This window comes from Carcharodon carcharias, chromosome 7 (genome assembly GCF_017639515.1).
Source record: "Carcharodon carcharias isolate sCarCar2 chromosome 7, sCarCar2.pri, whole genome shotgun sequence".
Taxonomy (NCBI): Eukaryota; Metazoa; Chordata; class Chondrichthyes; order Lamniformes; family Lamnidae; genus Carcharodon; species Carcharodon carcharias.
The window spans coordinates 126362093-126388788 of NC_054473.1; the positions used below are offsets into that span (position 1 = coordinate 126362093).

Below are 26696 nucleotides of genomic sequence, written 5' to 3' on the forward strand. Positions count from 1 at the left end.
GCTGAAAACCCCAGAGTATTGAGCTCCACAATACAATAAAAAACAACAAATTTAACATGCCCTTTCAGGTACAGTATGATAAACCCGAGTACAGAAAATAAAAATCATTTAGAATCAGAGAAACTTAAAGCAGGGAAGGTAGCCATTTGGCCCATTGTGCTTGTGTTGGCTCTTTGTAAGAGCTATCCAATTAGTCCCACTGCTCTGCTTTTGCCCTATAGCCCTGCAATTTTCTCCCCTCCAAGTACACATCCAACTCTCTATCAAAAGTTACTATTGAATCTGCTTCCACCATGATTTCAGGCACTGTATTTCAGATCATCTTTTTTGTGTAACAAAATCTCTCCTCATATCGCCTCTTGGCTTTTTAACAATTACCTTAAAATCGGAAAAGAAAAAAAAAGAAACAGTTATATGGAGAAATGAATGGCTCTAGCCTGAATACTATCACACACCAGCTTTACTAATGTGGAGCTGTTCAATCTCAGGAGCTGATTAACTGAAAAAACTGGTGTAAATTGCTGGCCAACTTGCTGCCTGTCCATCGTAGTCACAGATCCCACTTGCAGAACCAGATTGATTTGCTGCTTTTTAAAAAAAAATGAAACCTACCAGATGAGCCCAAGGCACCATTGGCAGTTTAGGCGTCAGGCTCAACAGGTAGAAAACGAAGATAACAATGGTGAGTATCCACAGGAAGATGGCCACAAAGATCACCCATCCAAAGGCACCATCACCACTTGAGATTCTTGAACCCGCAATCAGCGCCCATACCAACAAGCCAAAAACCTGCACAGAATAAAACAAAACTTTAGAAAGAACTTGCATTTATATAGCATCTTTCACCCAGGATGCCCCTGAATGCTTCTTAGTACCTTTTTGAAATGTAGTCACTGCTGTACTTTACGCAGCCATTTCCCACACAGCAAACTCCTGAGAAACAGCAATGAGCTAATACCAGATAATCTGTTTGAGGGATGTTGGTTCCAATATTGGCCAGGACACTGGAGAGAAACACCATTTTGCTTTCATCAAAAGAGTGTTGCAAGATCTTTTACATCCACCTGGGATTAATGATTTGTCTGAAAGGCAGCACCACTAACAGTACAGCATTCCCTCAGTACTGCACTGGGGCTTTCAGTCTGGATTATGTGCTCAAGTCTTTGGAGTGGGATTGAGCCTTCCAAGCTCAAGAGGGGAGAGCACAACCACTGAGCCTTAGCTGACAGCGCAAATCCTGGATGATTCTACCACAACTAAGTGCAGTAGCGGGTGGGAAAAACGACATTTTACCCATCGGATGCAAGGGTTGGTTTTCACGCTGTATTGTCTGCTTCCCTCCTCATTAATTATACAGCCACAGGAAACACACCGTCTTGCTGGCAGACAACCTCTGAATTGCGCACCACACCATTATTTCACCGTTTCCTCACTCCAAGTGCCATATCTAAACTGCAGCTGCACGTAGAGTTCTCAGGGCTTGCAGCCCAGGACTGCTGCACAGAAGACATGGCCCTGAAAGTCAAGAAGAATTCAGTGACTCGCCACTGGAATGTCTTTTGGAGGCCCACATGATGTCCTCCACTCCCACTCTCAGACTCAACTACATCACAGAAGGAGGCCATTCGGCCCATTGTGTCCACGCTGTTCAACAAAGATCTGACTACACTGATCCCTTTTTCCAACGCTTGGCCCATTGCCCCGGATACTATGGCAACGCAAGTGAATATCTAAATACTCCTTAAATGTTACAAAAGTTTCTGACTCAACCACCCTTTCAGGCAGTGAGTTCCAAACTCACACCACCCTCTGAGTGAAACAATTTCTCCTCAACTCCCCTCTTAGCCTTCTACCTCTTACCTTAAATCTATGCCACTGGTTATTGACCCCTCTATGAATGGAAAAAGTGCCTTCCTATCCATCCTATCTATGCCCCTCATAATCTTATACATCTCTATCAGGTCCCATCTCAACCTTCATTGCTCCAAAGAAAACAACCCCAGCCTATCCAATCTTTCCTCATAGCTCAGACCCTCCAGACCAGGCAGCATCCTGGTAAATTTCTTCTGCATTTTCTCCAGTGAAGTCACCTCCTTCCTATAATGTGGTGACCAGGACTGCACGCAGTACTCCAGTTGTGGCCTAACCAGCATTTTATACAGTTCCAGCTTAACCTCCCTGGTCTTGTATTCTATGCTTCAGCTAATAAAGGCAAGTATCCCAAATGCCTTCTTAACCACCTTATCTACCTGCCCTGCTAGCTTCTGTGGATATGCACACCAAGGTCCCTCTGATCTTCAGTACTTTCCAGGGTCCTACCATTCATTGTATAATCCCTTGCCTTGTTAGCCCTTTCCAAGTGCATTACCTCACTTTTCCGGGTTGAATTCCTTTTGCCACTGCTCTGCCCACCAGACCAGACCATTGATGTCCTCCTGCAGTTTATGGTCGTCCTCCTTACTATTTACCACCCAACCAATTTTTGTGTCATCTGCAAACTTCTTGATCATACCTCCTACATTTAAGTCCAAATCATTTATGTACACCACAAATAGCAAGGACCCCAGCACCGAGCCCTGCGGAACCCCACTGGAAACAGACTTCCAATCACAGAAACATCACTCTCCCATCACCCTCTGCTTCCTGCCTCTCAACCAATTTTGGATCCAACGTGCCACTTTGCCTTGGTTCCCATGGGTTCTTAGTTTCTTGACCAGTCTGCCATGAGAGACCTTATCAAAAGCCTTGCTAAAGTCCATATAGACCCCCATCAAATGCATTACCCTCAACACCACTCCTGGTCACGTCCTCAAAATATTCGATCAAATTTGTTAAACATAACCTTCCTTTAACAAATCCATGCTGACTATCCCTGATTAATCCACGTCTCTCAAGAATTCTAGAATTCTTTCTAGTATCTTCCCCATTACCAAGATTAGACTGACTGGCCTGTAATTTCCTGGTCTATCCCTTCCTCCCTTTTTCAATAATGGGACAACATTAGCAGTCTTCTCGCACCTCACGTGTGGCCAGAGAGGATTTGAAAATTACTGCTAGGGTCCCTGGTATCTCTCCCCTTGTCTTCCTCAACAGCCTGGGATACATCTCACTCAGGCCTGCGGATTTATCAATTTTTAAGGCCGCTAAACCCACTAGTACCTCCTCTCTCTATGTTAATCTCCTCTAATATTTCACAGTCCTCCTCCCTGATGTCTATATCTGCAACGTCCTTTTCCATTGTGAAGACCAACACAAAGTATTCATTGAGTATTGCACCCACGTCTTCTGGGTCCACACACACATTACCTCTATGGTCCCTAATTGGCCCTACTCTTTCCATAGTTATTCTCCTGTTCTTTCTATATTTAAAAATCCCCTTTGGGTTTTCTTTTATTCTACTCACCAATGCTTTCTCAATCACTCTCTTAGCTTTCCTAATTTCCTTTTTAAGTTCCCCTTTGCACTTTTTATACTCCTCTAAGGACTCTGACATATTGAGCCCTCAGTATCTGCAATAAGCTTCTCTTTTTTTCTTAATCCTAACCTTTATGTCCCTTGACATCCAGGGTTCTCCAGACTTGGTCCCCCGCTTTGTCTTTACGGAAACATATTTGCCCTGTAGTCTCGCTATTGCCTCCTTGAAGGCCTCCCACTGTTCTGACACAGTTTTATCTGCAAGTAGCTGCTCCCAGTCCACTTGGACCAAATTGTATCTCATTTTGGGTAAAATCAGCCTTTCCCCAATTTAGAACTTTCATTCACGGCCCAACGTTATCCTTTTCCATAACTAAACTATCCTAAATCAAACTGAGTTATGGTCACAATCTCGAAAATGCTCCCCTACTGATACATCTTCCACCTGCTCGGGCCCATTTCCGAATATTAGGTCCAGAACTGCCCCCTCCCTTTTTGGACTTTCTATACATTGGCTTAAAACGTTCTCCTGGATGCAACTTAAGAATTTTGCTCCCTCCTTACCTTGCACATTAAAACTATCCCAGTTAATATTTGGGTAGTTAAAATCCCCTACTATTACTGCCCTATTATTCTTGCACTTCTCTGAAATTTGATTACATATTTGATCCTCTATCTCTCCCTGCTTGGGGGCCTGTAGTACACACCCAACAGCATGTTTGCCCCTTTTGTGCTTTTTACTCTACCCATATGGCCTCATTTGATGATCCTTCCAAGATATCATCCCTCCTCACTGCTATAATTGACTCCTTGATCAATACTGCAACCCCCCCAACTCCTCTCCTTTCCCCCTCTCTATCTCTATAACCAGGAATGCTGAACTGCTAATCTTGCCCTTCTTTTAGCCAAGTCTCGGTCATAGCTATGATAACATACTCCCACGTGCCTAACTGTGCCCTCAGCTCATCTGTCTTATTCCTCAGGCTCCTTGCATTAAACAATATTCCATTTAGCCTTGCTAAACTCACTTCTTTCTTATCTAGCCTATGTTTCCTCTGCCTTCCAGACTCATTTACTAGCGTTGTAACTTCTAATTCCATCTCAGCTTCTATCCCCTCTGAACTACTTTGCAGGATCCCAACCCCCTGCCAATTTAGTTCAAATCTGCCCCAACAGAATTCGCAAACCTTGCCCATGAGGATGTTCGTCACATCCCTGTTAAGATGTAAGCCGTCCAACTTGTACAGGTCCCACCTGACCCAGAAATGGTCCCAATGCCCCAGGAATCTAAAGCCCTCCCTCCTGCACTCTCTCTCCAGCCACACATTCATCTATTCTATCCTTCTGCTCCTGTACTCACTACTGCGTGGCACTGGGAATGATCCGGAGATTACTACCTTTAAAGTCCTGCATTTCAATTTCCTACTAACTCCTTATAGTCAGCTTACAGGACCTCATTTCTCTTTCTTCCTATATCATTGGTCCCAACATGGACCATGACCTCTGGCTGTTCCCCCTCCCCATTCAGAATGTCCTGCCGCTGTTCCGTGACATCGTTGACTCTGGCATCCATCAGGCAACATACCATCCTGGAGTCACATCTACAGCCGCAGAAGTGCCTGTCTACTCCCCTCACTAAGGAATCCCCTACCACTATTGCCCTTCCACACTTCTTCCCAACATCCCCCCCCCCCCCGCTCCCCCACGCCCGCACCACCCCGGAGGAGCTGGACCACCCAAGGTGCCGTGACCTTGGCTCTGGTTGGCCTCTATAGAGGAACTGTCACTCTCACCATTTTCTAAGGCCAAAAAATGGTTTGCGAACGAGATGCACTCGGGGGATTCCTTCGCTACCTGCCTGGTCCCCTTCTGTCTGGCAGTCATGCATTCTCTCTCTGCTTGCACTTCCTTAAGCTGTGGGGTGACCACATCCTGAAGCATACTATCTATGAATCTCTCAGCCTCATGAACGCACCATAATGACCCCAGCAGCAGCTCAGGCTCCAAACCTGGAGCTCAAGTTGCTCCAGTCGGAGGTACCTCCTCTACACATGGTCATCCAGACCACCAGGAGCGTCTGGTATTTCCCACATTGTGCAGGATGTGCAAATCACAGGACTGAGCTCCCCAGGGATATCTCAACTAAACAGAATAGAATATGGACACTTGCTTTTATTTTACCCTTATTCCTAATTGAGTATAGACTAGATCCTCTAGGCACTGCTGACTGCCTGTCCCAGGGTCCTTCTCTCGTGCCACACAAGTGCTGGGCAATGACCATCTCCAACAAGAGGGAATCTAAACATTGCCCCTTGGCATTCAATGGAATTAACATTGCTGAATCCATCCTATCAACATCCTGTGGGTTACCATTGACCAGAAACTGAACTGGACTAGCCATATAAATACTGTGGCTACAAGAGCAGGTCAGAGACTAGGAATCCTGTGGCAAGTAACTCACCTCCTGACTCCCTAAAGCCTGTCCACCATCTACAAGACACAAGTCAGGAGAGTGATGGAGTACTGTCCACTTGTCTGGATGAGTGCAGCTCCAATAACACAAGAAGCTTGGCAACATGCAGGACAAAGCCCACTTGATTGGCACCACATCCACAAACATTCACTCCCTCTGTCACCACTGACACACAATAGCAGCAGTGTGTATCATCTACAAGATGCACCACAGGAACTCACCAAGGCTCCTTCGGCAGAACCTACCAAACCCACAACCACTACCATCTAGAACGACAAGGGCAGCAGACGCATGGGAACACCACCACCTGAAAGTTCCCCTCCAAGCTACACACCATTCTGATTTGGAACTATATTGCCATTCCTTCACTGTCACAGGGAACTCCCTCCCTAACAGCATTGTGGGTGTACCTACACCACATGGACTGCAGCGGTTCAAGAAGGCAACTCACCAACACCTTCTCAAGGACAACTAGAGATGGGCAATAAATGCTGGCCTTGCCAGCGAAGCCCACATCCAATGAATGAATTAAAAATTGTCTTAATGAAGCATTTTGTGTTTGCAAATCCTTGATCAGAAAGAACAGTTTGATTCTTGTGCCTTGTTCTTTTAAGGACTGATCCTTTCTCCTCCACTCCTGCCACTATTGTCAAACAACTGCAGTGAAAACAATGGCCTGAGTGTTGCAATTTTTGTTAGGCTTGTAATGTGTTGTCATAGTGAATGATGTGCCTCAATAAGCTTCCCTTGTCACTACAAAAAGTCTCTTGAAATGTAATCCTATGTCATCGAGGTATTGTTGTTGTTTCTAAGCCTGCAGCAGGATCAATTGGTAAAGTGTGGAACTGAGCCCAATCTGTTATCTCAGCCAGGATAGCAGTATGGGGCATTACAATTGATCATGACATTAATGGGCAAATAAAGGTGAAAAGCCAACCAGGTTTCCCACTTCCCATTCTCTACTGCAAAGTGCTAGAGTGTGGATAGTGAGGAAGGCAGAATGTTACGTCCAGCACTTCAATACCGAAGTTCATGCATGGATAATGGCCATTTGAATGGAAGTACCAGAGGGCAGTGTACCTTTCCTCTCTAGAAACAAACTATGTACAGTTCACTCTGCCCCTTGCTTGGGTTCATTCTCCACATCAATCACATTTTCTATCTGCTCTATGTTTTTGTTCCATAATGCAGCCAACAATTTTCCTGATTGTGTTAGTTATTTGAGGAAGTTGCACATCTCATTATCGATGGACTTTAGAATGATTGATTGCAAGCTGCAAATTCTCAACTAGTCATCATGAGAACAAGCTGTATTGGGGAGAGGCAACAGGAACAATAGGCGTGTGGTCTGAAACGATTTCGGTGGAAGCTATATTTCCTGTGGCATCCATGAGGTTTCAATTTTGGAGTGAGACTCATGCCGTGTTGGGATCATAGAATGGTTCAAGTGGTTTATTCGGACCACTGTGTCCATGTCAGCTCACTGCAAGAGCAACTCAGTGGGTCCCACTCCCCCAACCTTCTCCTTAAGCCCTGCAAGTTCTTTCTCTCCAGGTGCATATCCAATTCAATTTTTGAAAGCCATGATTGAACCTGCCTCTACGAGAGTCAGGTAGTGTGTTCAGAACCTAAGCACTCTCTGCACAAAGCACTTTCCTCCTGTTGCTTTTGGTTCTAAACCACCTTAAATCAGTGTTCCCTGCTTCTCGGTCCTTCCACCAACGGAAACAGTTTCTCTCTATCTACCCTGTCTAGATTCTTTCTGATTTTGAACACTTCTCCTTCGAGGAGATTTGAAAACGGAGCAACCCCAGCTTCTCCAATCTATCCACAAAACTGAAGTCCCTAACTGCAGCCTTTCTTGTAAATCTTTTCTACACTCCTCTCCAAAGACTTCACATCCTTTCTCAAGCCCAGTGCCCATAATTAAACATGATACTCCAGTTACAGTCAAACCAGGGTTCTAGAAATGTTCACCCAGCATTAGCCATGGCTCAGTTGGTAGCACGCTTGCCGCCGAGTCACAAGGTTCTGGGTTCAAGTCTTGCTTCAGGGCCTGAATGCAAACATCAGGGCTGATGTTCTAGTGCAGTACTGAGGGAGTGCTACACTGCAGGAAATGCTGTCTTTGGATGAGACGTTAAATCCAGGCCCTGTCTGCCCTTTCAGTTGGACATGAAAGAACTCAATGCACTGCTTCAAACAAGAGCAGGGTTATCCCAATGTTTTTGCCAATATTTATCCCTCAATCAGCATCACTAAAACAGATTATCTGGACACTACCACACTGTCGTTTGTGGGACAAATTTGCTGTACCCAAATTAGCTGTTGTATTTCCTACATTAGTGATTACACTTCAAAAATATTTAATTATGCTTTGAGACATCTGGTGGTTCTGAAAGGTGCTATACAAATGCCATCTCTCTTTTCGTCATCAGAACTTCCCTACTTTTGAACACACTGCCTCTATTTATACAACCCAGGATCCTGTGTGCCTTCTTTAATCACTTTCTCAACCTGCTCTGCCACCTTTAAGATTGTACCCTTTATTTTACATTGCCTCTCCTTGTTTTGCCTCTCCTTGTTTGACCTACCAACCTGTATCACTTCACACTTCCCTGCATTAAATCTGCCACTTTTCTACCCATTCCACCAGCCTGTCCATGTCCCCTCTTGAAGTTTATCAATATTATCGTCATTGTTCACAATATCAAGTTTTGTGTGATCTGCAAATTTTAAAAGTCTTGGTCATTAACATGGATTAAGAAAAGCAGTCGTCCTTGTATAACCCGACTGAAATCCCAGTGTATAACCTTCCGCCAGTCTGAAAAACAACTGTTCACCACTACTGTTTCCTGCACACAGCCAACTTCGTATCTGTGCTGCCACTGTCCCTTTTATTCCATGGACTTGAACTTTGCTGGCAAGTCTATTATATGGCAGTTTATCAAATGCCTTTTGGAAATCCATATAAACCACATCAGCCATCTCGGGTATCTCATCAAAAAGATCCATCAAGTTGCTTAAACACAATTAGTCTTTGACAAATCAATGCTGGCTTTCCTCAATTAATCCATTGTTCAACAATATGTACATTCCTGTGCAGTGGTGAAAGAGCATACACACTCATGTACAAATTCTCCAGCACCAACCACAACAGATTAATAGCTCTGGACAGTTGTAGTTACACTATATGTTGATAGTGAGTGGTGATGGTGAGGAAGCAGGATCTTGGAGTGTGTGCATTCTAACGTATAGAGAAGGATGTTTCTGAAACTCTAACAAATTAAGAAAAACCAAAAAGGTGATCTTAGCGTAAAACTCAATTTTCTGCAGAATTGTTTATATTGGACCTTTTGGTGAGCATGCAGGTCAACATTAAGAGAGAATTAGGATCCCCAATACCCATTATTTGTCTGGTGGTCACACCATCTCAAAAAAGCTTAAAGTCCAAAGCTGGTGAGGAGCCAAAGCCCCTCCCAGCATTAATAGCGCCCTAAGCACAGTATTTGCTTTGGGAGTTGAATTTTCTCATTACCAGCCTCATCTTTTCTTCAGGACCCATGTGTGTATATTTTACGACCATGGAATCAGAACCCCCATCCTGTTAGAAAGACAGAACTTGCATTTGTATAGCAAAATGTGACACAGCCAATGAGCTGTTTTGGAACAGATCACTTGTTACACAAGCCAAAAGCAGCAACCAGTTAGTTTCCACCACCACCTCCAAAAAAAAAAGCAAATGAAATGAAGGACCAGTTGATCTATTCTAATTACGATGTTGAAACGGACACTTGGAGAATTCTGCTCTGTATCGTGGTATCTTTTATTTCCATCGGAAAACAATAGAAGAGACAAATGGAGCTTTGATTTAGCACCTCATCCAAAAGAAGCAGAAAACACATCCAGTTTTACTTCTCCTTCTGCCTTTTCTGCTAAATATGATTCTTGTTGGACTCACTCAGCCTGACGCACGTGTCAAAAATCACCATTACCTTTTGTTGGCCTTTCTTGGTGAAACCCTACCATTTTAATCTGCTTTACAACAATGACCACTTTACAAAGATACTGTACTGATTATGAAGGGCTTTTGGATGCTCTGAAGAGATGAACAGCACTACAAAGAGTACAACATCTTACTTTCTTCCCAATTGTTTCAGAAACTGAAGCTCAAAATGCAGTGTGTAACTCTCAACTGCACCTTAAACACTGAAAAATGGCCAATACTGGGCACCCCATAATGAATGTAAAATTTTAAAAACCCAAATCCAAAATCAGTAGCACCCACACAATGGGACCATGACCAAGGGACTCCCTCCATGAAGCAATTATGTCACTTCCCAATCCCGATCCCCATCACTGCTGTCTTGGTGTGACCACTTTTCCCAATTCCAACATATGCTGCTCAAGCTTGCACAAGTCCTGCAGGTTAGTTTAAAAAGTTTTTTCATTCATTCATGGGATATGGGCTTCGCTGGCAGGGCCAGCATTTATTGCCCTTGAGAAGGTGGTGGTGAGCTGCCTTCTTGAACTGCTGCAGTCCATGTGTTGTACGTACACCCACATTGCTGTTAGGGAGAGAATTCCAGGATTTTGACCCAGTGACAGTGAAGGAACGGTGATATATTTCCAAGTCAGGATGGTGAGTAACTTAGAGGGGAACTTCCAGGTGGTGGTGTTCCCATATATCTGCTGCCCTTGTCCTTCTAGGTGGTGGGGGTAGTGGGTTTAAAAATGCTTTCTAAGGAGCCTTGGTGAATTCCTGCAGTGCATCTTATAGGTTGTACACACTGCTGCTACTGTGCGTCGGTGGTGGAGGGAGTGAATATTTGTGGATGTGGTGCCAATCAAGTGGGCTGCTTTGTCTTGGATGGTGTCAAGCTTCTTGAATGTTGTGGGAGCTGCACTCATCCAGGCAAGTGGGAAGTATTCCATCACACCCCTGACTTGTGCCTTGTAGATGGTGGACAGGCTTTGGGGAATCAGGAGGTGAGTTACTCATTGTACGATTCCTAGCCTCTGACCTGCTCTTGTAGCCACACCATTGATATGGCCAGTCCAGTTCAGCTTCTGGTCAATGGTAACCCCCAGGATGTTAATAGTGGGGAATTCAGTGATGGTAATGCCATTGAACATCAAGGAGCAATGGTTGGATTTTCTGTTGTTGGAAATGGTCCTTGCCTGACACTTGTGTTGTGCAAACGTTACTTGCCACTTGTCAGCCCAAGTCTGGATATTGTCCAGGTCTTGCTGCATTTGGACATGGACTGCTTCAGGATCTGAGGAATCACGTATGGTGCTGAACATTGCACAAATCATCAGCGAACATCCCAACTTCTGACCTTATGATGGAAGGCAGGTCATTGATGAAGCAGCTGAAGATGGCTGGACCGCGGACAGCACCCTGAGGAACTCAGGGCGATGACTGACCTCCAACAACCACAACCATCTTCCTTTGTGCAAGGTATGACCCCAACCAGCGGAGAGTTTTCCCCCTAATTCCCATTGACTCCAGCTTTGTGAGGGCTCCTTGATGCCACACTCAGTCAAAGGCCGCCTTGATGTCGAGGGCAGTCACTCTCACCTCACCTCAGGAGTTCAGCTCTTTTGTCCATGTTTGAACCAAGGCTGTAATGAGGTCAGAAGCTGTGGCCCTGGCAAAACCCAAATTGGGCATTAGTGAGCAGGTTATTACAAAGCAAGTGCTGCTTGATAACACTGTTGATGACCTCTTCCATTACTTTACTGATGATCAAGAATAGACTGATGGGGCGGTAATTGGCTGGGTTGGATTTGTCCTGCTTTTTGTGTACAGGACATACCTGGGCAATTTTCCACATAGCCAGGTAGATGCCAGTGTTGTAGCTGTTCTGGAACAGCTTGGCTAGGGGCGCGGCAAGCTCTGGAGCACAAATCTTCAGTACTATTGCCGCAATATTGTCAGGGCCCATAGCCTTTGAAGTATCCAGTGCCTTCAGCCGTTTCTTGATATCAAATGGAGTGAATCAAATTGGCTGAAGACTGGCATCTGTGATGCTGGGGACCTCCAGAAGAGGCCGAGTAGGATCATCCACTCAGCACCATTGGCTGAAGACGTTGCGAATGCTTCAGCCTTACCTTTTGCACTGATGTGTTCGGCTCCTCCATCATTGAGGATGGGGATATTTGTGGACCCAGCTCCTCCAGTGAGTTGTTCAATTGTCCACCACCATTCACGACTGGATGTGGTAGGACTGCAAAGCTTAGATCTGATCCGTTGGTTGTGGGATCGCTTAGCTCTAACTATCACTTGCTGCTTATGCTGTTTGACATGCAAGTGGTCCTGTTTTATAGCTTCACCCGGTTGACACCTCATTTTTACATATGCCCGGTGCTGATCCTGGCATACCCTCCTGCACTCCTCATTGAACTAGGGTTGATCCCCTGGCTTGATGGTAATGTTAGAGTGGGAGATATGATGGGCCATGAGGTTACAGATCGTGTTTGAGTACAATTCTGCTGCTGCTGATGGCCCACAGGGTCTCATGGATGCCCAGTCTTGAGTTGCTGGATCTGTTCAAAGTTTATCCCATCTACCATGGTAGTAGTGCCACACAATATGATGGAGAGTATCCTCAATGTGAAGGTGGGGCTTCATCTCCACAACGACTGTGTGGTGGTCACTCCTACCGATACGGTCATGGACAGATGCATCTGCGGCAGACAGGTTGGTGAGGATGAGGTCAAGTATGTTTTTCTCTCTTGTTGGTCCCCTCATCACCTTCTGCAGACCCAGTTTAGCAGCTATTTCATTTAAGACTCGGCCAGCTCAGTCAACAGTGGCACCACCGAGCCACTCTTGGTGATGGACATTGAAGTCCCCCACCCAGAGAACATTCTGCACCCTTGCCACCCCCAGTGATTCCTCTAAGTGGTGTTCAACCTGGAGGAGCATTGATTCATTAGCTGCGGGAGGGCAGTACTAGGTAATCAGTAGGAGGTTTCCTTGCCCACCTTTAACCTAATGCCATGCATGAGACTTCATGGGGTCCGAAGTCAATGTTGAGGACTCCCAGGACAACTCCCTCCTGACTGTATACCACTGTACCACCACCTCTGCTGGATCTGTCCTGCCGATGGGACAGGACATATCCGGAGATGGTGGGTGGAGTCTGGGATATTATCTGTAAAGTATGATTCCATGAAGATGACTGTCAGGCTGTTGCTTGACTAGTCTGTGAGACAGCTCTCCCAATTTTGGCACTAGCCCCCGGGTGTTAGCAAGGAGGACTCTGCAGGGCTGCAAATGCATTGTCATTTTCGGTGCCTAGGTCAATGCCAGGTGGTTCATCCAGTTTTATTCCTTTTGTGTGTTGAGTTATTGACCAAGGTCTGGTGTTGGGCTGTTTGCCAACTTGCACATGGTGTCTAGAGGGCTGAAGGCCTAGAAGCTGAGGATCAAAATACTACAGAGTAAATGCTTGCTTTTTTTTTGATTAAGTTTAATCCTAATTGTTTTACCTTCAAACGCACCAAATACCAGTATAAGGCTCATCAGTAAGTTTTATGGGTCTCCTCCCGATTGTATTCAAATATGTTGTCTTAACAGGATATTGTCTTTTAACATCAGACGATCTCTCCTAGTCAAACCACAAATATGAACATGGTTTCATGGATGCAAATCAAGTCATGTTTGTTAATAATGGTGAAGAGGTTGAGAGTGCCTGTGTTCTGGAGCTCCAAATATCATTTGGATTTATTAGCACATTTCACATGTTTTACGTAATTAATAACTTTTGTAGTTCAGCGATTGGTGTGATGAAGACAGCTCATCTATTTTACAGGAAGTTTATATGTAGATGATGTATATATAGGTGGGTAATAGAAATAGTACTAGACTAACAGCCCAGATGTGGAAAATCCCCCGCATTGTAAGTTGCAACATTGAACTTTTAATAAGTCCGATATTCTGTGGATAAAAAAGTACTAGCGCTTGTATTGTTGTGGAGAAGGAAACTTGTCATCTCATTCTTGGCCTGGCTTATAAATGATTCTAGTCCCATTCAATAGAATGGGTTCTTAATGCCCAATGAAGTGGCATGGGAAGTTCCAGGATAACTAGGAATGGGCATTTTTTGTAGTGTTACCCACATTCTGAGAACCAAATAAAGTGCTTGTGCTGCAGATGCATTCATTAATATTAATAATACCATTTTTTATTGCGTTATCTTCCAAACTGTCCTTTGATCTTCAGTAAAGAGCATAAATGCTGAGCCTAATTCAATCCCTCTTATGGGACTCGTAGATCTAAGGTCATGATTTGGACTTGGAACAGGTAAAAGCAAATTAGTGGGGCAACCAGTCCCGGCGACTGCTTTTCTAATGAGAAAGTTGTCCCAGAAATGTTCACGTATTTGAATAGCAAATTTAATTTCGTGATTGCTTACTTCCTTCCCTGTCCTCCAATTCTGGCCTCTTGCACATTTCTGATTCTCACTACTCCAACATTGGTACTGTGCCTTCAACTGCTCTGGAACTCTCTCCCTAAACCTTTCCTCTAAGGGCTTAAAGCCTTTTGGGTAAGCCTGTCCGAATATCAAATTTTGTTTGCTAATGGTCTTGTGAAGCACATTCGGACAGTTTATAAAGGTGCTTTATAAATAGTTGTTTTTCATCTCAGTGATGCAATGGCAGCATCTATGGATGATGAGAAGTGGTGGCATAAGGCGCATTTGTTTACACTAGGAGTGCTGTAGCTCCAGTGGTTGCAGGTTGGGGTTGTGTTGGAGAAGAGCTACTTTCTTTGTTAATGCGCACATGCTGCCACCTCATATACATTATTGCATGCCAACATTGGTCAATGGCAATGCTACAGTGTAGGTGCAGCACCTGTTCTCCAAGCTTCCTCCATATAATGTGGGACTTCTGCACAGAATGCATAAGACACACTCTGTAGATGCAGTTGATAATGAAGTGTGGATCAAATACAGCAAAGATTTGCAAAGCAGGTGGGCCCACGTAGTGGCATTGAACTGATCATTGGTACATCAGTGGTTATTGTGCCAAATGTTTAAAGAACTTACAAATGTTTACTAAGATAACAAGCTGCAGTGAAGATAAAGTTTCCCTGTCACCTATCCACTTAAGGGCTCTTGACGTTCCACGAGATAATTCCAACTGAATAATTCCCAGTTCAGGCATGACTGGAAGTGCTATACAAAGGTCCATTACAATGGCAACAGACAAAGTACATTGACGTTGGAACACTTACTCAACTGCTACTTAAAATAAAACTCATTATGCCAGATAGACTGATGCCATGTCACTTGAGCCCAGCCATTTAGTGCCAAACAACATTGTACGTTCACATAGTTCATTGCAGGCTGTAGCATCCCCAACAGGTTGCAGATATCTTTTTAAAATTTAATTATCCATCATGAGGGATCCATTTTCATTTAAAACAAGCACACCAAGCAGTCTTGAAAGCTTGTTAGTAAATGAGGGCAGGGAAGAAAAACTGCAACCATAGAAACATGAAACATCACCTAAAAACTAGAAGGAAAAAAAATCACAGGGGCAGCTAATGTGATTCAAAGATATAAAAAGGATAGTCTATAGTTCCATGCAGTTGTTCTAACTAACTTAATGTCAGTGATAGTAAAAAATAATGGAATCTTTCAAAGAGAAACTTTATTTTATTCATTCATAGGATGTGGGCTTTGCTGGTGGGGCCAGCATTTATTGCCCATCCTTAGTTGCCCTTAGAAGGTGATGGTGAGCTGCCTTCTTGAACCGCTGCCTGTTATTCTGGACGGTGTGTCGTGGGAGCTGCACTCATCCAGGCTGCAGTCCATGTGGTGTTGATACACCCACAGTGCTGTTAGGAAGAGAGCTTCAGGATTTTGACCCAGTGACAGTGAAGGAACGGCGATATATTTCCAAGTCAGAGTGGTGAGTGACTTCGAAGGGAACTTCCAGTTGGAGGTATTCCCTTCTATGGGCTGCCTTTGTCATTCTAGATGGTAGTGATCGCGAGTTTGGAAAATGCTGTCGAAGATGCCTTCATGCAGAGCATCATGTAGATGGTACACACTGCTGTCAAGGGTGGAGGGAGTGAATGTTTGTGCGTGTGGTGCCAATCAAGCGGGTTTTGGCCTGGACGGTGTCAAGCTTCTTCAAGTGTTGTGGGAGTTGCACTCATCCAGACAAGTGGGGAGTATTCCATCACATTCCTGACTTGTGCCTTATAGATGGAGGACAGGCTTCGGGGAGTCAGGAGGTGAGTTATTCGTCACAGAATTCCTAGCCTCTGACTTGCTCTTGTAGCCACAGTATTTATGTGGCCAGTCCAGTTCAGTTTCTGGTCAATGGTAACCCCCAGGATGTTGATAGTAGGGAATTCAGTGATAGAAATGCCATTGAATGTAAGGGGCAATGGTTGGATTCTCTCTTGTTGGAGATGGTAATTGTCTGAATGTTATTTGCCACTTGTCAGCCCAAGTCTGGATATTGTCCAGATCTTGCTGCATTTGGACATGGAGTGCTTCAGTATCTGAAGCGTGACAAATGGTGCTGAACATTGCTGATTGCACATTGCACAACAAGCATCGCCATTTCTGACCTTCTGATGGAAGGAAGGCCATTGATGAAGCAGCTGAAGATGGTTGGGCCCAGGATACTACTCTGAGGAACTCCTGCAGTGAAGTCCTAGAGCTCAGATACTAACCTCCAACAACCATCTTCCTTTGTGCTAGGTATGACTCCAACCAGCTGAGTGTTCTCCCCCTAATTCCCATTGACTTGTTTTGCTAGGACTCTTTGATGCCACACTTGGTCAAATGCAGCCTTGATGTCAAGGGCAGTCACTCTCACCTCACCTCAGGAGTTCAGCTTTTTTGTCCATGTTTGAACCAAGGCTGTAATGAGGTCAGAAGCTGAGTGACACTGGCAGAGCCCAAACTGGGCGTCAGTGAGCAGGTTATTGCCAAGCAAGTACCGCTTGATAGCACTGTTGATGACCCCTTCCATCACTTTACTGATGATGGAGAGTAGACTGATGGGGTGATTATTGGCCGGGTTGGATTTGTCCTGCTTTTTGTGTACAGAACATACCTGGGCAATTTTCCACATAGCCGTGTAGATGCCAATGTTGTAACTCCACAGGAACAGCTTGGCTAGGTGCACGGCAAGTTCTGGAGCACAAATCTTCAGTACAATTGCTGGAATTTGGTCAGGGCCCATAGTCTTTGCACTATCCAGTGCCTTCAGCCGTTTCTTGATATCACGTGGAGTGAATCAAATTGGCTGAAGACTGGCATTTGAGATGCTGGGGACTTCCGGAGGAGGCCGAGATAGATCATCCACTCGAAACTTCTGGCTGAAGGTTATAGCAAATGCTTCAGCCTTATTTTTTGCACTGATGTGCTGGGCTCCTCCATCATTGAGGATGGGGTTATTTGTGGAGCCTCCTCCTCCAGCGACTTGGTTAATAGTCCACCACCATTCACGCATGGATGTGGCAGGACTGCAGGGCTTAGATCTGATCTGTTGGTTGTGGGATCACTTAGTTCCATCTATTACTTGCTGCTTATGCTGTTTGGCTTGCAAGTAGTCCTGTGTTGGATCTTCACCAGGTCGAGTCCTCATTTTTAGGTATGCCTGGTGCTGCTCCTGTCATGTCCTCCTGCACTCTTCATTGAACTAGGGTTGATCCCACAGCTTGATGGAAATGGTAGAATGGGGGATATACCAGGCCATGAGCTTACAGATTATATTCGAGTACAATTATGCTGCTGCTGATGGCCCACAGAGCCTCATGGATGCCCAGGCTTAAATTGCTAGATCTGTTTGCAATCTATTCCATTTAGCACAGTGGTGGTGCCACACAACACGATGGAGGGTATCGTCAATGCGAAGGCGGGACTTCGTTTCCTCAACGACTATGCAATGGTCACTCCTACTGATACTGTCATGGACAGATGCATCTGCGGCAGGCAGGTTGGTGGCAATGAGGTCAAGTATGTTTTCCTCTCTTGTTGGTTCCCTCACCACCTGCCGCAGACCCAGTCTAGCAGCTATGTCATTTAGGATTTGGCCAGTAGTGGTGCTGCTGAGTCATTCTTGGTGATGGACATTGAAAACCCCACCCAGAGTACATTCTGTTGCCTTGCCACCCTCAGTGCTTCCTCCAAGTGGTGTTCAACGTGGAGGAGCACTGATTCATCAGCTGAGGGAGGGCGGTACGTCATAGTCAGCAGGAGGTTTCCTTCCCCATGTTTGACCTGATGCCATGAGACTTCATGGGGTCTGGAGTGAATGTTGAGGACTCCCAAGGCAACTCCCTTCCCACTGTATACTACTGTGCGCCACCTCTGCTGGGTCTGTCCTGCTGGTAAGACAGGGCATACCCAGGAATGGTGATGGTGGTGTCTTGTACATTTCCTGCTCCTTCAGGTACCATGCCCTAAGAGGGCATTAGTGATCATGAACGTTCATTGGGTTAGTCCCTGATAATGCATGGTGAAGTACTGCAGTGGTTTGCCATTGCCTCCTGCAGTATGGCTGACCAGGAAACTCTCGCTCTCTTTTCCACCTGCCATCAGGCATAATGGAAGGATTTACATGCTGATAATCAACCTAGTTGGCCATGTTATGGAAGAACCTTCCTTGGCCATCAAGTCCTGAAGTGGGACTTGAACCCAGAGTTTCTGGCCCAGAGGCAGGGACACTACCCACTACAACATAAGAGAAACATACAACAAGAATTCCAAAAGGGAAGATCATATTTGACCAACTTTATTGAATGCTTTGAAGTAGCACCAGAAAGAGTAGATAAGTATAATGCACTAGATGCAATGTATTTGGATTCCAACAAGCCTTTGCTTAAGCTACTGCATAGTAGACTCATTATTAAGGTCAGAATATGTGGAGCCAGAGGGACAAGCATAGAATTAATAGCAAGTTGGTTACATAACAAAAAACAGACAGTAAAGGGGTTTAAAAGGTAGATACTTGGATTGACAAATGACGGGAAGTGTTGACCCACAAGGACTGGGTGTGGGACCATTGCTGTTCACCATTTACAAAAGCCATTTGGACTCAAATGAATTGAAAGCACAATTTCAAAATTTGTGAATGACAGCAAATTGAGGGCATAGTTAATACTAAAGAAGACTGCACAAAAATAAACAGGAAGACATTAGTAAATTTGTAGAAACATCATGAATGAACTTCAATGCAGATCAGAGTGATGAAATGCATTTTGGTAGGAAGGCCACATATGCCTAGGAAAATAAGTGTTTAAATGGCACAGAGGAACATGACGATTGAGGGTGGCGGTGAATAAAGATACAAAGGTCACAAAAAATAACATTGCAGGTTAATGAAGCCATAAAAAAGCAAATTAACTGCAGTTATGAAAGATATAGAAGCAGTAGAGAAGGTGCAAAACTAATTTATTAGAATGATACCAGAACGGAGAGGTTAGACCTATCAGGAAAGATTAAACAGGCTAGGGTTCTTTTCTCTAGAAAAGAGAAGGCTGAGTGGTGGCCTTCAAAATTATGGAAGGGTTTGATAGGTTAGACAGATGTTTCTACTTACAGGTAAGACCAGAATGAAGAGCCATAAAAAAACATAGTTATTACTAAATCCAATAGGGAATTCAGGAGTAGCTACTTTATCCAGACATTTGTTAGAACGTGGAACAAATTACCATTGGAAGCAGTCGAAGCAAATTGCATAGATGCATTTAAGGGAAAGCTAAATAAACAGTCTCAAGAGCAACTAGGGGTGGGCAATAAATGCCAGCCTAGCCAGCGATGCCCACGACCTATGAATGAATTTTAAAAATCAGGGAGAAAGTAAGAGAAGCTTTAATTAGACGGTTAAGATAAAGCTCATGTGGAGCATAAACACTGGCATAGACCTGTTGATTTGAATGGCCCATTTCTGTAAGTGTCCTGGAAACTGTAAATACTTTGTAACTTCAAATCTTTGCTCATTTCTCCCAGCAGGCAGTTAACAAGAATGGTATATTCCAAGGCAAGGGGCCACATACTTGGGGTCAGCAAATAAGGTTACAGAATTGATGCTTGGAGGGATAAAATATTACACTCCTTGCAAATAAAACACCTAGTATACACAAAGCACTTGGCAGAAGGTTTAGTCAGCCTTGTAACAGATAAGTTTGCTGCTTTCCAGACGCAATTGGGTTTCAAAGTCCATACTAGAATGGAACGTTCTGTTGGGGAATGTGTAACGCACCTTTGTTAACTGATAACTCTGACTAGTAAATTTTGAAATTTCATTTTTCATTCTCTGACTCACTCACAGTGAAGTGTATGCTTCTGTTGAAGAACCAGCCTCCTCTGGATATTTAACTGTTTAGTCATCATGCAGATGGGTAGTCTAGTTTTGAAGAGGTGCATATTTTCTGGATACATGGAATTATGTGGGTAAGTGCAATCAGAGAGTAAATTCAGAGTAGTTATATAAATTACAGTAAATCAGGTTAGTTGACTTATGGATTGAAAATGAATGGTAAAATATGCAGGTTGACGGTAGTCAGAAAGAAAGAAATCTCCCAAAGTTGACTTTCAAGTGAACAGTATGGAAATAGAATAAAATGGTTTACTAGGGGAACATGAGAACCTTAGGATAAGTGGTAGGCCATTCAGCCTCTCAAGTTTCACCATTCAATCAGGTCATTGTTGGTATGAACCATGACTACATTTAGCGACATTTGCACCATATCCCTTGATAACCTTATGAATTCAAAATCTGTCTTGAAAGTTTTAACTGACTGTCATGTCAATAAGACATGAAAAGAAATCAAAAAACTGTTTATATCAAAACTTTATTCTTTTTTGCAATTTTAAAATGGACTTTTGCTGAACCACAAGATGGCTGTTACAGGTCACATGATTTAAGATTGGCCATCTGTTCTGGAAGTTTACAACAGAGATTACAAGAACAAAAGAGTTCCATTCTCATTCTTGTGTAATCTCACACCCCATTGTAAGGCCACATAATAATCACAAGATTAACAGAAAAACTTACTACCCCCACCCCACTGGGACAATAACAAAGACAGAGATGTTGAAACTCATTACGCCTAAAGAGGTGTTAACAACCACCATTTCGCTCTTAAGGGAAACAATGCATTTTGGCCAGAAGCCCAGAAACCACTTGTGAGGCTGCAATTAACTCATTAATGGGCTACATCACATGACCCCCATGCTTCTAGCCTGTTGGACCACTTTATTACATTACTAGCCTCACAGCTCAATCTGCTGATTTGTCACCAACCATAAAGAATTCCAGCAGATCTCTCGACTGACCAAGCAGCCAACCTCCATTCTCAACTCCTCGAAGCCTGTTTGATTTTAAAAGTCTCTGATCATCACCTGCTAAGCACAGGGATCCCATCATGCTGCCTCATCATTTGTTTCAAGCATTTTTGGGTTGTTGTCTCCAACCAGGAACTCATCTGGAATGAACTCTGCCATGAAGGAAACACCCTCTGGACTTGGACTTTCTGGACTCTGGAAATCATGTGAACCAATATTCATTTCTGTGGTTCTTTTACTGTTGTTATGCATAGCTGTAAAATTTCCCTCTGTTTGTGTGCATGTACACACGTGTCATCTCCTCCCCCCCACCCCAGGGCTTGAATGTGAAATAAATTAACCTTCTCCTGAGTTCATGCGTGTTACCTATAAAATTGGACCACAAAAAACTGAGGGTTTGGGGAAACATGCCATAGCCGACTTAAAAAATAATTCAAAAACACCTCCACTTACAGACAGACAGTGAGAAGATAAAGAAGTTCCATTTGCTCTCTCCTCTCCTTAACACTGACCCAGTCTACAACCCCTTTGGGGGAAAAGAGTTCCAAATTTCTACTACATGCAAGTGTAGAAAAAGTGTACTCGAATTTCATTCCAGAACTGCCTAACTCCAATTTTAGGATCATATCCCTTGTTCTTGATTTCCCATCAGAGGAAATACTTTCTGCCTCTCTATGCTGTCACATCCTTTTAACATTTTAAATATCAGAAATATTTTTAATTAGATATTTTGAATTTTAAATCAGATTATTCATCAAGCTAAATTTATAGGAAGACATGGAAGGAAAACATTTGGCCCAGTATGTTTGTGCTGGCTCTTTTGAAAGAATTATCCAATTCATCCCACTATCCCGCTCTTTCCCCATTGCCCTACCATTTTCTCCAGTATTTAACCAATACCCTTTTGGAAGTTACTATTGAATCTGCTTCTACCACCCTTTCAGGTACTGCATTTCAGGTTATCATAATGCGCATTGAAAAATGTCATTTCTGGTTCTTTTACCAATTACCTTAAATCAGTATCCTCTGGTTACTTACCCTTCTGTTACTGGATACAGTTTCTCTTTATTTACTATATCAAAACCTTTGATTTTGGATACCTCTATCAATTCTCCACTTAACCTTCTCTGCACTCAGGAGAACAATCCCAGCTTCTCTAGTCTTGCTACTTAACTGAAGTCCCATATTCTCATTGCAATTCTAGTAAATGCCCTCTGCACCCTCTCCAAGGCTTTGATTTTCTTCCATGGGCAGAATCTTGCCCTTGTTGGGTGGGCTCGACGGGGGCGGTCGGGAAGCCGACCGCTGCCCGCAATTGAGGCCAGTCAGTGATTTCACACTGGCAGGCCAATTAAGGCCTGTCCAGTGTGAAACGCAAGTGGCAATGCTCAGTACTGCTTACGTTGGCAGGGAGAGGAGGGCAAGTGGGGCGAGCGCAAACTTTGCATATGCAAGTGAGTGCACGCTTCAGAACCTCCCTGAGGCACAGAGCTGCCTCAGGGAGATGAGTTTTAAAAAATAATTAAAAAGGAATTAAAAATGTTACAAAACATGTCCCCTCATGTGACTCTGTCACACGAGCAGGGACATGTTATTAAGTTTTAAAAGTTTTATTTTATTTGCTTTAGAAAACCTCATCCCGCCCATGGATGCGATTTCCTAAAAAGTGCAAAGACCACTTGGCCTGTCCACCTGCCCACCAACCGTAAGGTTGGACAGGCAGCAAAAGCTTTCGTTCAATTATCTTTTTAATGGCCTTAACAGGCCTTTAAATTGTTGGCGGGTGCACTGCCGACTCCAGCGCGTGTCCGCCGAACAAGATATCACACAACTGCTTGTTGACGTCGGGACGCTCTCCCGACATCAACACACGTCACTTTACGTTCAAGTGAGTCGGGCGCGTGCCCACCCGAGCCAAAAATTTTGCCACGTGTCCAGAATTAGACACATTACTCCAGCTGTGGCCTAACCAGTATCTTATGCAGATTTTGTATAACTTCCTTGTTTCTGTACTCTATACCTCTATTTATAAAGCCAAGGATTTTTTTTAAAAAAACAACCTTTCCAACTTGTGCTGCCAACCCCAGGTGTCTCTATTCCTGCAGACCCTTTAAAATTGTGCGATTTACTTTAAATTGCATCTTGTTCTTATCAAAATGGATCACTTCACACTTCTCCACTTTAAATTGGATCCACCATCATCCATTTCACCAATCTATATCCTCTCTAAGTCTTTTATTATTGTTATAAATATCTAGTTCATGGTTCATAGTAATAGTTTAGAGGTATTTTTTTAGCTCTGGAATGACTATGTAGAATGTAGAAAATGGGATAAATGCAACTAAAGCAGCCTGAAGACTATTGCACTGAAAAGGTTGGGGCCATGTTGACTTAAGAAGTTAACAGTTAGAAAGGTAAGATCATAAAACAGCAGGTGGGCTTACTAGGCTGAAGAATTGGTGTGTCTACACCGCTTGCAAAGAAGTGCAGCCCTGAGTTTTGGGAGTTAGAGCTAGTGAGCCCTGGAAGGCTACGTCATCACGGAGATGGATAGAGCTTAAGAATGTTCTCGGGTTTCAATTTATCTGTGTTTTTACTGGGGGAGTGAGTAGGGAAAAGACTATACTGCAAGGTGCTGCTCTTAGCAGGGTCTAGGCAGCAAAAATGTTCCCGTGAGCTGGCTTTATGTAGCTGGGGCTCAGGAGACGGCCCAGCAGCCGTTTGATAGCTCTGTGCAGTTAGGGCTCAGGAGAAGTCTTGGGGAGCCAAGAAGGTGGCAGAAGGTCATTGGTTCCATGCTCGAAAGGATTAGGGCTCAGAAGGGCCCTCAAGGCCATTTATAGCTTGGTTTGGCTAGGGAGATTAGAGCTAGGTGAAATCCAGGGCAGTGCCAGCCCAGTGAAGCTAGCCAGTTTTAAGAGTTGAAATTGCACCAGTAAGTAGAGGCTGGGACGCAGACTCAGAAATCCAGGGGTAGGAAGTCTCTGGAGATGAGATTGAAACCCTGCAAAGTGTGCAATTGAGTCCAAGTTGAAGTGCTTTGAGGCAATTCAGAGGCTTGATCTTCAAAAATGAAAAGTTTAGAGGCTCTCATGAGGGAGACAGAGTTTCAATGGGATTGGTTGACTCAGTGTTTCCTGACATCTGGGTGGGTTGCTAAGAAATCTGTGCAATCTATCTTGGTTGCATTTGCTATTTATTGTGCAGCATGGTGTGTTTGACCAGTTTGCCTGTTATTTCACATGTACTTCATATTAACCCTGAATATTAGAGGAGGGATAGATACTATAAATTGTTTTATCTTTTTGATTTTGTATAGTAAAGTTTACTTTGTTTGTTCAAAACCTGGAGAATCTTGTGGCGTTATTCACTGAGCAAGTGTCTTGAATCTCAAACTTTGTCTACTTTAAACAAAATATTATTGGTACCTAACCAGATCTTACCAAAAACTTGGGGGCCTGGTCTATGATCATAACAATATCTTTATCACTGTTTGCAGCATTTTCTAATTTTGTGTCATCTAAGTTTTCAGATGATGCCCTGCTCACTCAATTCAGGTGATTAATATTTATCAAAAACAGCAGTGATCTTAATAATGACCCCCCCCTAACAATGACACACTACGCTTCCCTCCAATCTGAAAAACCACCATTCACCACTGCTCTCTGCTGTCTGTTTGTCCATTAACCAGTTTCATATCTACTGCCACTGCCCATTTTATCAATTTTATTAGCAAATCTGGTACCTTGTAAAATCCCTTGTGAAAGTTTATATACATAAATCAACCGCATTACCCTCATCAACCCTCTCCGCTACTTCATCAACAAACTCAACCAAGTTAGTCAAACAATTTATCTTTAACAAATTCAAGCTGCTTTTCATTTATTAACTCATCTTTTACAAAAGCCAATTAATTCTGTCCAGGATTATTGTCTCCAAATGTTTCCCTATCACCATTAGGCTGGCTAACCTCAAGTTGCCAGGTTTATCCTTCTCCCCTATTTTGAACAGGGATGTCACATTTGTAATCCTCAAGTCCTCATATCCAAAGGGGATTAAAAGATATTGACCAGACCTTTGCAATTTCAATCCTTGCTTCCTTCAGTAACTCAGGACAAATCTCATCCGGACTGGCTGATTTTTCTACTTGAAGGACAGCCACCCAAGTACCTCCTCTTTATCCAATCTAATATTGTTCTGCCCGCTCCCTCCTTGTACATTGGCAGCATCCTCATCCCTGGTGAGACAGCCATTCCCTCTGCCTCCACAAAATCTCCTTTTTGGTCCCTAGTCAGCCCCAATTTTCCTTTGGATACCCTTTTGCTACATGCTCATGTTTGTAAAAGACCTTTTTGTTATTCACTAATCTATTCTCATATCCTTTGTCTCACTTTTCCCTTTTTCAGATATCCTCTGCGCTTGCTTCTCTACTTTATAGCAAACCTTAAATTATCAAAAATCCCCTTTTCTGTTTCATTTTTGACCCCTGTATCTTTAGTCAAGGAGGACGTTCTAGCTTTGGAAGCCCTTCCTCCCTGCCCTCCCCGCCTCACAGTGTCTGCTCTGTACACTAACCGTCTTCTCCATGAAGGTCTCCCATCATTCAATTACTGTTTCACCAGCCAATTTTCAATTCCATTCCATCTGCACCAGGTCCCTTTCAACTCACTGAAGTTAGATCTCCTCCAATTCAGTATTTTTATGCTTGATCGTACCTCTTTTCCGTACCTATTCTAAATCTGACGATATTATGATCACAATTCCTCAAATGCTCTCCTAATGAAACATGCCTCATTTGCTCCATTTCATCCCCCAAACACCACTTCCTTCCTTGCTTAAAACCTGCTACATCTTTTGACTTTTTCCAGTTCTGATGGAAGGCCATTAACTTGAAATGTTAACTCTTTTTCTCCACTGATGCTTGCAGAATGAGTAATTCCAGCCTTTTCCATTCTTATTTCTTCTTCCTTCCTCATTGGGCTGGAAACATACAAGTCAATAAATTTGTCTTGTACACATTTCAGGAATTCCTCCCCCTCTTTGTCCTTTAAACTGTTACTATCCCAGGCTGTATTAAAATAATTGAAGTTTCCCATTAGCACTACTTTGTAGTTCTTGCATCTTTCTGTAATTTGCTCCTTTTTCTTCCTGCCACTATTTAGTGGCCTATAGTAAGCACCTAGTAGCATAATAGCTCCTCTACTAGAGTCACAGAGTAATTTACAGCATAGAAGGCGGCCATTCAGCCCATCAAATCTATGCCAGTGCCCCGTGGAGCAATCCAGTCAGTCCCATTGTTACTCAATTCTAAACAAAGCCTCTGTCTTTGGCTCCCCCTCAGAAACATAGGAAATAGGAGCAGAAGTAGGCCATTCAGCCCATCGAGCCTGCTCCACCATTCAAACACATGGCTGATCATCTACCTCTTATGCCATTTCCCCCATATCCCATGATGTCATTAGTCTCCAGAAATCTATTGA

At 43.7% G+C, this 26696-nt stretch overlaps 1 protein-coding gene across 1 annotated transcript in view; it reads right to left on the reverse strand.

The window, feature by feature from the left end:
• Nucleotides 1-26696, reverse strand: part of LOC121280419 (plasmolipin-like) — a 37787-nt gene that overhangs the window by 6825 nt on the left and 4266 nt on the right. Inside the window, exon 2 of the mRNA XM_041192397.1 lies at nt 613-789. Within this exon, the coding sequence (XP_041048331.1) occupies nt 613-789 (177 nt within the window). The remainder of the gene's footprint in view (nt 1-612; nt 790-26696) is intronic.